General features: G+C 35.0%; 1 protein-coding gene across 2 annotated transcripts in view; it reads right to left on the reverse strand.

Annotated features, from left to right (window-relative positions):
• Window positions 1–12,594, reverse strand: part of CDH8 (cadherin 8) — a 335,229-nt gene that overhangs the window by 63,314 nt on the left and 259,321 nt on the right. The window contains exon 8 of one of the 2 annotated variants that reach the window (XM_069456431.1): window positions 11,724–11,845. In XM_069456431.1, the coding sequence (XP_069312532.1) occupies window positions 11,724–11,845 (122 nt within the window). Of the gene's footprint in view, window positions 1–9,878; window positions 11,846–12,594 lie in introns of those variants that run through there. The other variant, XM_069456432.1, reaches the window with a different exon arrangement.

Raw genomic sequence — 12,594 nt, forward strand, 5'->3', positions numbered from 1 at the left:
AGTAAAAATCTAGCTCATACTTCTGTTATGATAATAGATTTGCCATAAAAAAATAGTTAACAGTGAAATGCTCTCAGGTTTATTAAATTTAGAGAATGTAATGGTGATGCCAAATACGTCTGTTTGAACAATTATGTCCCATTGGACTTTGCAAAATCATTGAAGAGAAAAAAATGGATCTCTTCATTTTGAGAAAAGGTTGTCATTACTTTGTAATTTACCACTCAAACAAGTGTGAGAACCACAATTTCTGAATTTTCAGCAGGAATGGGGTTTTGCATTGTATCAGGCACATGCTATGTGATGGGAAATTCATGAATGTTATTTGAGGCAAAAATGAAATATATTCTTACTTCGTAGGTGTTTAACTTTTGGGTTGTCTAGTTATAATGTCTTATAACCAACTATAATTGTACTTAGCTGAGTAACAATATAACATAAAGTAGCACAAAATATAACTTATGGTTAAGACTATGAGGTAGTCATTAAGAGAAAGGACTCTGGAATTAAGTTGCCTCTATAAAAGTCCCAGTATTAACCTTTGCTCATTATGTGACATTGAGGGAGTTACTTAACTCTTTCTGAAACTCAGTTTTCTTGTGTGCCTAAAATGCAAATGAAAAGGGTATTTTTTTTCTCATATATTTGTTTTGATTATTGATTTAATTTCATATAAATTTCTTGACAATGATTTCTAGTAAAAGTTCAATGAAATGTTAATCATCATCATTATCATTATTGGTTTTATTAGGGTCATTGCTCTTTATTGATGACATGGCACTTTGATAAATGTGACAACTCTACTGTTACCCAACCAGGAGATCAGATTAGGGAAGAATGCAATTACAGTTACTGGTTCCAAACACATAGTATATTTGCCTTGACATTTTAGTGCAGAGAGAGGCTGGCCCTGGGTTTCTAGTTTCATAAAAATAAACATGAATTGCAGTGCAAGGGTGCAAGATGTAAAACACAGATAACTCTTTAGTACAGCCTGCATGTACAAATATTTAAAAGAAAAATATGAGTTGAACACGTCACCTAGTAACAGCTGTGCTAGATTTTCATGTTACAAAGTCAAAGGAATGACTGTCTTTGACAAGAGCCTTGTTTCAGGCAGTTACAAAGAATAGAGGGGGGAAAGTTGGGTGTGAGCAGATGTAGCTCCCCCATTTACCCAATCTGTCTCCATCTCCAGGTGTAACCACTGAAGACGTAACTCCTGAATTGTGCCAGTACATGTGAAAAATCAGGGAAAATGAAGAGAGGCTTTCTTGGGATTGTGTGGCAGACATCAGTCATAATTAAACGCATTCCTACAGTATACTTAGTGAGTACAGCTCCTATAATTAGTACCACTCATTCTATTTCTAAATAATCTGCATGAAGGATCATGCATGCTGGCGAGTGCACCTACGTGAGAGTTATTCCATTAGCTAAGCCACCATAACTGAAACAAAAGATGCAATCATGTAGCTCACCTGTAATAAGGGAGTACAACTACCTGCCATACCACTTCTCAGAATTTTGCTCTAAACATCACATCAGAAATGAATACCTTTTTTTTCCACCATTTATTTAAGCCAAGAACTCTTTAGACAAGCAGTTTCTCGAGTCTCACTCTAGAATTGTCGACCCAAACGGTCTAGGAGCAGGGCCCAGCAGGCTGTATTTTAAACAGCCCTCTGGGTGACTTTGGAGTGCACTCAAGTCTGAGACCCACTGTTTTGAGCCAAGGGAAAAGACTGGCGTTCAGAGCTCCCTCATCATCAGAGATTGTATTGTCAAGCTCACATCAAGCCCAGTGTACAATATATCGGGGAGAAAGTTGTTGAAATGCTGAATCATTACATCATCTTCCAACTATCCCATAAACTGGCTGTGGTTAAGATTTTTGGTTAAACCATGTTTGACACTTCATTTTATTGTATTGTAGATATCCACAGCCCTGGTATTTTATCTAAAAATGGATGCCCAGAAGATCACTTGAAGGACGTTTTGCCATGAAAATGCATTCAAATACCCATACTAATAAGGCTGAAATTTTTATTGATGTAATAACTTCTGAATACACTTAGCATTAAACAGTAGAAGAAAAACAAGAAGAGATTTATTCAAGGAAGTGAACCTTCACAGAAGCAGACTGCAGAGACACAGAGTAAATGGCAAATGGAAAGTGCACACAGCATCCACCGTGAACTACCATGACCTCAGTTGATTTTTTTCAAATAATTAGACAATTATTTAATGGGAATAATACAAAATATTTGGAGTAATCATAAATGTTTAAGAGTGTGCATCTAACTTTCAGGTTAAATATTTTCCTTTCTACTCATAAAGTTAGGACACAACTGAAAAATCTAATGTTTGATAATTTATTGTAAAATTGATTCAATTTCAAGGGAAGCTGAAAGCAAAATATCTCTCTCTATCCACAGAAACAAAGGATATCTAGTACGCTGGGATGAGGAAATGAATTCCAGAGCCATGCCTGGATTTTGATGGAAGCAGACTCTGTTCTATTTCTTGAGACTACAGATCTGAAATCAAATAACCTTTCTAAGGCATGAAACTGAAAAAAAAAAAAAATGAGAATTGTGTGCCATAACATAATTCTGACTCTTAAAAAAAAAAAAAAAAAACTTTTCATTGCTTATCAATAATTTTAAATCTAAATCAGATTGTTTTTAACAGAATTTATTAAACTTTATTTTGGACCATTTTACATTCACTCAAAATATTTGATAGCAGTAGGGCATCACTGCCATTATTAACTTTTGAAAAGGCCAACACTCAGCAAACAAATACATTTCTCACGATCCGATCTGTTAACAAGCATAGCAGTATCATGAGATCTATTAGAACCTTTCTTACGAGTTCCTGTAGATAAGATTTATTGATTTGTTCTTAGATGCCAGGCCTGATGATATATGGAATGTTCCCCCCTCGCTGCTATTAGAACAATGTCTGGCACTTGGTAACTATTGAGTAAGTACTGGCTAAATGAAGTAATGGATGGATAAGTAAATAAATCATGGCAGGTATATTTTTTTTTTGCATCATCACTAAGCTTTACAATACATTGAGAGGTAAATATTAAGAGACTTATCAGTACTCTAGTGCATGTCTGATCCCAGATATGTCTGATTACAAATTTCCTATATTCCCTTCTCCAGAATATACCAGGCTGCCTCAAACTCTTGTTGACATTCATATTTTCTGTATATGTATTTCAGTCAAATTGGGGCTTAGACCTTCATTATTTTGGAGAGAGTGTAAGGAGACTCATCTATCTTTGCAGTTTGCTTTCTTTGCTTTAGAATGATAAAGGGCTGCTATTGATTCTGACCGCACAACAAAATAAACATTTAAAAGTCAGTTCTTTCTAAGTATGAACAAGGTGAAAGAGACCTATTCTGTTGCAACTTTTGAAATGTTTTCCAAGGCCTCTGGAATATACATCTATCCTCTAGGAAGATTCAGTAATGATAGCAAACATGGTATCTACCATTGAAACACTGTCATTTTGGCAGATAAAACTTCATTTCCCTTTTCTTGAAGTTCTTCTCTACAGGGATGCAAACTGGAAGGTGATAGAAAGGAGGTAAATAAAAGGAGAGGAATTCAAAGGCAGTGCAAAAGGAACAACATAATACTGAGGGTTTTCTCTTCATTCTTCTATTACTGCAAGTTTATCTTGGGCTTTCCCGAAATACTAATGTCTACCTCTTAGAACAGTAGTTTTCAACTCGAGAAAGGAAAATACGATCCCTGAATGAGCTTCATATGGCTCATATTCTTCAACTTGAAAGTCAAATCATACGAAATTACTTATATATGCACATATGAGGGGAAAGGCCACAGCTTTTATCAGATTATCAGTGGTTTTCATAACTAAAGGAAACAAAACAAAGTAGGAGGAGAACCAACACCTTAAAGAGGAGTCCTTAGAAATAGCAATAATGTACACAAGACAAATCAAGTTATAACAATGATAGAGAAAGCAGAAAATATAGGTATTTGAAAAGTTATATCAAAATCTACACAATAATCCAATTATTTCAAAATTGTATAATATTATTCAGATATAATCACAGGCATCTGTGTGGACACTTGGGACTTGTGCCTTCATAAACCCATCGTAGAACTTTCAATATTCTCTTCAGCGTCAGTTTTTTCATGCCCTTCACCTTTATTGTCACTAAATTGAACAAAACAACACAAAATAACGGTTCCTGAAGAATAAGTCTATACAAAGTTTGGATTTTCCACTGTCTTCCACTTCTTATGATCTTTTGCTGGACCCTAGTTTGTGGAATTATCTCCTGATACCTCCTTAAGATTGCAAACATCACCTCCTGAATTGAAAACGTCTCCTCCTGTTTATTCTCCCAGAGCAAGATTTTTCTGACTGGTTCTCATTTACCATTAATTCTATAATTCTCGCTGAGGGAAATTTCGAAGATTTTATCTTTTGAATACCAAATGTCCTACAACCCTCTTGGAGATTTATGTATGTTTATAAATGCAGACAAAATGTATAGTAAAACAAAACAGATACTATTTAATTTTGTCTAATTCAGTGCTTCCCCATCTTATTAGGTAAAGCACACACACACCCCCCCACACGAAACCACACCAGAAACTCACTTTGAGAAATGTTATCCTCTAACACTCCACCTGAATCTTAAAGGCCTGGAAGTTTTTCGCAACCGCTACACGAAGGGGTTGTGCCTACATCGTTTAATGGTGATGGCACTGTTACCATCAGTTTCTTGCCTGTTCAAGAATATGTCAGTTCCTCGGGTACCAGATTGTACATTCCATTTATGTCACAAGCACAAAGCCTAGGCCTAAAACCTCTTACTATCTAGAGCCAATTTGACTTTCTTTAAACAATATACTCATCATCATGGCTTCTATGAACAACTGGAAACAAGCATACCCATGTGCCCATACCTGTCTTGTAGTCTAAATTCTTGCTCAGTATTCTGCAGGTTGAAAATAAAATCAAGAATATATCAGAGTATAATAGCCCAGGGATTTTCAACTATCTTTTATAGCATTTTCTCTGTGGATCATCAATCACAATTAAATTAGGGGTCAGAATAAAACACGGAATTTGTAATCACACACAAGCCTCAGCCAATACATACAGAGACTTCAAGCAATACATCTCAAAAGACGTAGATGGCCTAGATTTAGATTTAGGATGATTCTAAAGAATTTGAAAAGAAATTAATACACAAATCCATATGGGGAAGAATGAAGGATGAGACCTTCCTTCACCCTTGACATGAGGACCTATAAGTCTTTCTCAACCTCTTGTAAATTATCAGAGGAAGAGTTATTTCCACAGAGCGCAGGAGATTGCCATTTATTATCCTGGTCCATGTAGGAATCATTTGTAGTGTATTGCTCCAAACCAACTCATAAAGATAAAACACAACAAATGTATACCAAATAATAAAGTCTATTTTGCTCTATAAGACTATGAAGTTGGTTAAAATATATACTACTAATAATTACAAGTCTTTATTGAGCATGTAAATACAAGGGCTGTCTGAAAGTATCCGGCCATCGTTACTGTAGCAAGAACATATTGCATGGCTGGATACTTCCTGAATAGCCCTCGTATATCTATCTCTGTATATCAATATCTATCTAGTTTTTCCTAAAATATGGGGGTTTAAAATAACAAAGGTTAGGGCTCAAGGTCACAAAACTAGTAAATGGGAAAGGTGTGACTCACATTTAGGTTTTTCTAGCCCCCAACACTTCAATTAAATTTTGTCACTTAGGCTTTCTTTTTTTGTCAAAATTGTGCTCTGAAAGTCATGCTTCTGTTAATGGCAGTCTTGAAATGCGTTTTGCTACATATGGTTTCTTCAAATGTTGTTTTACGCATTCCATTAATTTACCATCGCCTTACTCCACCCAAGATAAAGTGAAAAGAATGTTTTATGCATTTCGTTGAGACCATCAATTTCATCTGCTTTAAAATCAATCCTGTCTCCCTCTTGTGTATGCAGATAGATCATGAAAGATGCCTGCTGGCAGGAAAGTTAAAATTAAATCTCCTATATTTATTGTTTCACGAGTGTTATAAAATGCTGTAATTTCATTTTATTGTTTCACATTTATTAGAAGACGACTCACAGAAACTAGAAAAAAATATAAATAAAGTAACAAACCTACTCATTGCTCATGTTTATCAAGGGATAATTAGTTTTACTTTTTTTTTTTAGAAGGCTTTATTTCCTTTCATTAAAGGTTTCATAGGATGCTTGAGTAAAGTATGTCATTGCTGACAGGAGCTGATTTTTTCTTTTGAAAAAATGCTCACTCTTGATCAGACTCTTATTCTCATGACTATTTTTCTAAGAAGTGTGTCACATAGGCAATGGAATTTCAAAATTCTCCTTTCTTGGGAAATACTGTGAGATCCTAGGAAGTACAGGGACTTTGACACCTCCAAGAGCTAACTTTGAAACCCATCTTTGCCAATTTTCAGGGTCTCAGGTTAAGACTTGTACTTTTTTTCAGCCTCACCTTTTATATCTGTAAACTGTGGTTGCCAACACCAAACTCCCAGAGCCAGGATGTTGATTATATGTTAGATGTCTGTATATATTATTTCACTTATGTAAGCAAGTAGCTGTCTCAATTCTTCTCTCTGTCTCCATTGCTACCACCTTGGAATAGGCTACCACTCTCTTTTGCAGTTACAATCTTCTAAATGCTCTTCCTGCTTAAACATGTGCGCGTATGTGTGTGCATGAGTGTATTTTATTCAAACTTGAAACTCTTTGTGTCCACTCTTATTTTGGCTTATTACATGCTAGCTACAGATATCTTCAATTCTTCAAACAAACCAAGGCCATTTTCCCTTCAGGGTCTCTGTACATGCTTACGCTGTTGGCTAGAAGGTTCCTTTCATGCCTACTTTCTTCTAATTTTTCCAGTTTCAGCTTAAATGACACCCACTTAAAAAGTAACTATCTCTGACAACACTATATAAAGTACATCCTTGTGTTTTTCTTTGTTCTCCTCAGTCTGGTTGCTTTAATGTTTATTTCAAACCAGTTTTCAAAATTTTAAACTATATTATTTATTCATTCTACTCTTTTTTATAAAATCTTCTTCCTCATTAATTTCTATAAGAATAAATACTTTTTTTGCCCTTTCTCATTTTTGCCCAGATTGTATTACAAGGATTAGCATCTTGTAGATGCATAAAAATATTGTTCAATAAATAAATGAACAATTTTTCATCTGAAAAGGTTAGCATCTATGCTGTATGTCTGTGAGTGAAACAAGTGTTTCCATGGTAATAGCTAAGGAATTAATTTTTGAAGTAGTTGTCATTGTTGAACGAAATGAATTGGAACCATGATTCTCAATTTTGTGAACATTCATTTTATGCCGACCAATGGCTAACTGTATACTATCCAGAAGTATTCGGATCTACCTGTTCCTTTCTTAATTGTGATATGTCCATAATAAACAAACTTCATATTGCTACAGTGTTGAGCAGAAATAAGATGAGATTAAAGGAGGTAAATCAGTTTTTTTGTGTTTTCTTTTTTTTAATCAGACATAATTACTAGACATCAAACAACTCTCAACTTGTATAGCTGGTCATGACGCTCAAATGATACTCCACTAGATTTATGTACAGTAACAGGAAAAGTTCTTTCCTGAAAGAGAAAAGACATAAAGCTGTCTGCCACCTAACTTTCAAACAATGAAATATTCTCTGAGACTAAACAAGAGACCTTGACTCATACCCAGGAAAACAATATTCAGTTCAGTCCCTGCACTGGTCAAGTTACCCTAATTCTGTATATGGTCAGCAAGAGGCTAGTATCTGGAATAAAATCCTATGAAGGTCCTACTCAGAAGATAAGATACAGAACAGAGTTATGGAAGACCTTTGGCCAACACTAGTCACTGAAGCTGTATATATATATTTTTTCATGTTTGGTTCTGAGTGTTGGGTTGTCAAGTACATTGAACAATGATGCTGGTTTCTCCACATTTATTACCTGTTCCTCCAACTGTTCAGACAGATTCCCAATCTCTTCAGACAGAACCTGGTTTATCTCCAGCTGACTCCTTTTCAGTACTTGATAGATGTTTTCTGTCTCTGGTGACATTTGTCCTATATTGAGAGGTCTTTTCATTGAGATAGCTCCATTTCCCCTCCATCCCTTCAGCATCTTTTCTGTCCAAAAGATTGACAGCATTTTCTTGCAATTCTATCATTTCTAATTTTTCCCAAAGAGAAACTTCTATGAAGGTAAAAGGCTGATTTTTAGGGTATTGTATCAGCTTCTGCCTTAAGAGAGGAGAAATTTCCAGAGCCTTTCCAAGTCCTGGAACACAGATGGTGCTCAATGACTATATACTGACTGACAAAAACCTATCACCCTATCAGACACATGAACTGTCACACATATATTTTGCTTTCTAATTTTGTAGTCAACACGCACTCTCATTTTTGCCCTACACATTGAGGAGTAAGTGGAGAGTATCCTTTTTATGTATCCTGTTAAACTAAGAAAAAACTAAGCTGTAGATGACTATATCATGCCATCATTGTGTTAGAGTCTAAAGATGTATGTCATCCTGTATCTTCTGACTTAAGACAAATTTCCTATCACTGTCAGATTTTAATACATATATATGTAACTAGCAATCAGAAAATATCGCATTAACATTTAATTATGTAATATTTACAATCATTTAAAAGGATTCTAATCAGAAGAGATTCAGATTGATTTTGTATTATGGACGATAAGCTATTATTCCCTGTGGTGGTGGTAGTTACACTTTTGAGGGAACAAATTCAAGAGACTGTCACCTTTAACTTCAGAATCATGAGAAGCTGGTAGGAACAGATATGATTTCCAATTCTACTTTCAAAGTCAACCTATACCTTTTTCTAGCACAGAGTTATCATGAACTTGTGATGAATGCCTAGACGAGAGGAAAGTGACCTCCCTCTTTTTCATTTTTTTTTTTTAAATCCTGACTGTGTTTAGGTGAGTCCAATTCAGTGCAAAAGAATAAAGCACAATAGAATTCCTTATGTTCATGTTGATATTAGTTTTCATTTGGTGAGATGTTTTAAAAATCTCTGTACAAAGGCCCTCTCAGTCCAGACAGTTTTGCACAGACTAGATTTTTTTAATGGCTTGCCCTCGATCATACTAACAATCTCTCTCCGGCTGCACCATCTCTCAGGAAGCTGATCCATACCTTCCAGTTTAGCCTTAAATCCATACCTGCCAGATAAATAAGACCTTTGAATGTCACCTGCAGGTTTTTTTTTTTCCTCTGAAGCTGTTGTAAAGCCAACATTAATTGTTGAAAAATATTCAGATGACTACGAATTTAGTGCTAATTCAATTTTTGACATTTATTTTTTATAAGCATGTGATCATCTGGTAATGAATATTCTAATTCCAAAGCAAGTCAGCCATTTCTGTGGTATTAGGAGAGATAATTGAAAGTGTGTCTTTTTTGAACTTCTGTAAGTGAATGCTGGTGTGGAAAACAAATACAAATAGTGGAAAATATTAAATATGACAATCAGATACTTGAGCATTAAAAGCGACCTAGGAGTGATGCAAGAAATGAAACATGAATTCTGACGAGCCCAGCAGATTCAAAGAATTCAGGAACATTGTTTGGACAACTGCAGGTGCATGAGTCAGCCATAAGTCCAAAAACATTGCTAAACAGTCAAAGATCTGATCCTTAACTCACGGATTCTAACAAATATGCCTAAACTGATTCATTAGGAAATAAGATGGTGCAGGAGACACACATACCCCCCCATACAAGCATTTCTTTATAGAATGAGTCATACATTGTGATTTGCAAAAGTCATAAAACAAAGAATCAACTTCTTTATTTTGATTTTTCATAGGAATTGTGAGGAAACAATGCATTACTTTTCTGAAGATAAGAACTGCTGAGAAATCATTAAAATCTTGGAAACGGTCAAAATCCACAGGGTAAACCTACAGATTCCTAGAGATCCAAGAAGCATACTTGTCAATATCACAAGTGAAGCCAATGTTGAGTTTTTGAAGTATCAATCTCATTGACTCCCTGAACTTGTGCAATGAGTTCTGCATGAGCAATGGAGCTGTATTTAAATGCTAAAGTATTTTACAGATTCTGTGTGATTGAAAAAGTCTAGCTTATAAGTCTGTAATTGGCTACACTATCTGACCAATTATCTGGTCCACACAACAATCATATCCTTGAAACTGACCTGCCATATTTTGATCAAACTCTCTCTGCCAATCCACCAACTTACCTAAATGATATTCACTGATATATGTGTATATACACATACACACACATACTTGCACACAATACACACCCTTCTCAAGGGATCACAAATGAAGATGCTCAAAAGATACGATTGATAGAGGGCATTTCCACATGATGAAATTAAGAAACTTTTAAGCTAATGTTAGAATACTATAAAAATAAGTGTATCACTGCTATAGCTAAATGTTTTGATGGGAACACAATGTCTAGATGTTTTATTATTAGAATTTGAGTGTGTGTGTGTGTTATTTTGGTAGACAGAAACAATGTTAATCCTCAGATATGTGAAAGTCATCTGTGGGGAAATGCCCACTGTGTTTTGAGAGGGTAACACACTGATCTTTTGTAATAAATAAAAGCATAGAACTACAGTGCTCTTCCTTTCTTTAGGGGAAAAAAAAAATCTGACTCTTGTCAGGTAAGCTGCTTGGCAAATAGTAAGTTTAATTCCTAACACCCACATGAGGCACAAGAATAGTTGGATTAACAACTCCAGTGTCATACTGTCAGCTGCTGTTTATTTAAATTAAAATGTCACCATCCAGAAATAAATTAGGAAGTAAAAAAATGATAAATTTCTTAAACATACAGTACTTTGGTACCTTGTTAAAATGAATCTATTACATTTGTGTTTTTGTAGAACTTTACATAGGCTATTTCCATTTTGACATTCAGAGTATAGCAATTTTTGTTTTTGTTCTTCTTACTTAACTCTCTTCCTCCTTTTTTCCCACCTTCCGTCCCTCCCTGCCTCTCCTCCTCTCTCACTCTTCTTTCTCTTTCTCTCTCTTTCTCTTTTTCTGTCTGTCTTCATTGCCCCTATCATGCTATATGAGGCATATAAAAAAATTCTAATACATATGTCTCAAACATGTCATTCATCTTATGTTTAGCTAAATATATCTACATTTTTACAGATTTCAATATTCATCTCCTACAACTTTCTATAAATCATTGGTTTAATCGGATTCTACTACTATTTGTTATTCATTATGTTTGATACGAAACAAGCATCACCTTTGTGTGAGCTTTTGCCTTGCTTCTTGTTATTCAAAGGTTAAAATTCAGGCCCCATTACTCTGAGACATCCCCTACTATCATCCACATCCTGGGATATTTTAAGACAGTAATTTGGCGCTGGGTTCATGACACAGCAGGCTGTTCCTCTTTAGGAGCCAATTTGGTCATAAGCAGGAAGAGAAATAACATATGAGGAAGAAAGAATATTCCCTCTCTGTTCCCATTTGGATGTGTTTCTTGCCTGAGATTTTGCAGGTCATAAATGATGCAAATGCACACTATAATGCAGGTTAATCAAATAGGAGACAGTGGTATACAAACATATTCAGCATTAACAACATGGAGATATTTACTTGGCCGGGTTTTCCATTTTCACATAAAAATGCCTCATATTCGGATGCGAATTCAGGGGCGTTGTCATTGACATCCAGCACTTTAATAGCAACAGGTACTCGTGATATCTGACTGTGGTTCCCTATGGGAAGGAAAAAATAACATCAGCATTGAGGGTATTTCATTGTAACGTGCAACTCAACTTTCTTTGGAAGCATGTGTGTCTGTTCTCACTTCCCTTAATTAGGATGTTTTCAACATGGTGATTATGGAGTCTGACCACTCAATAAGGAAAATAGCAAGTGCTTGACTGCTTTAAAAAAAAAAAAAAAAGCATAAATGATTATTCCAAACACAATTTTCTGGAGGTAGACCATATCCGAGTAAACTAAAAGAGGTTTTCTTGATGAACAAACTTTATTTTATTGACAAAATTCATTACTTCAAAGAAAAAAATGTATGCAACAAAGATCTATTTCTTTGCTTATCTTGGGTAGAACACAACCCATTTTAAGCTATTACGTGTTTGGTTATATAGTAGAAACAAACATCAAACACCTAGCAAAAGGCCCAAACCAAATCACTTGTTAGAAGGTGTCCTTAACAGTGATAAAAGAGATAAAATTAAAGATGAGGAAGCATATTTTTTATAAATTTTATTTTTTTCATTAGAAATTGACCTTGGGATATTTTTGGATAAGATGATCCCAACTCATTTTAATATTGTCATTTTCATAAAGATTTTCATCAATGTAAATAGATAATAATCTTCTAATCTTTCCAGGTCAATTCCAATAGCAGAGAACTCAATATGTAATCCTTAATCCTTAAATCTTTAAATATAAAAAATTACACATACACACGCACACACAGTTTGGGCCCATTAATACA

This window comes from Eulemur rufifrons, chromosome 23, assembly GCF_041146395.1.
Source record: "Eulemur rufifrons isolate Redbay chromosome 23, OSU_ERuf_1, whole genome shotgun sequence".
Lineage (NCBI taxonomy): Eukaryota > Metazoa > Chordata > Mammalia > Primates > Lemuridae > Eulemur > Eulemur rufifrons.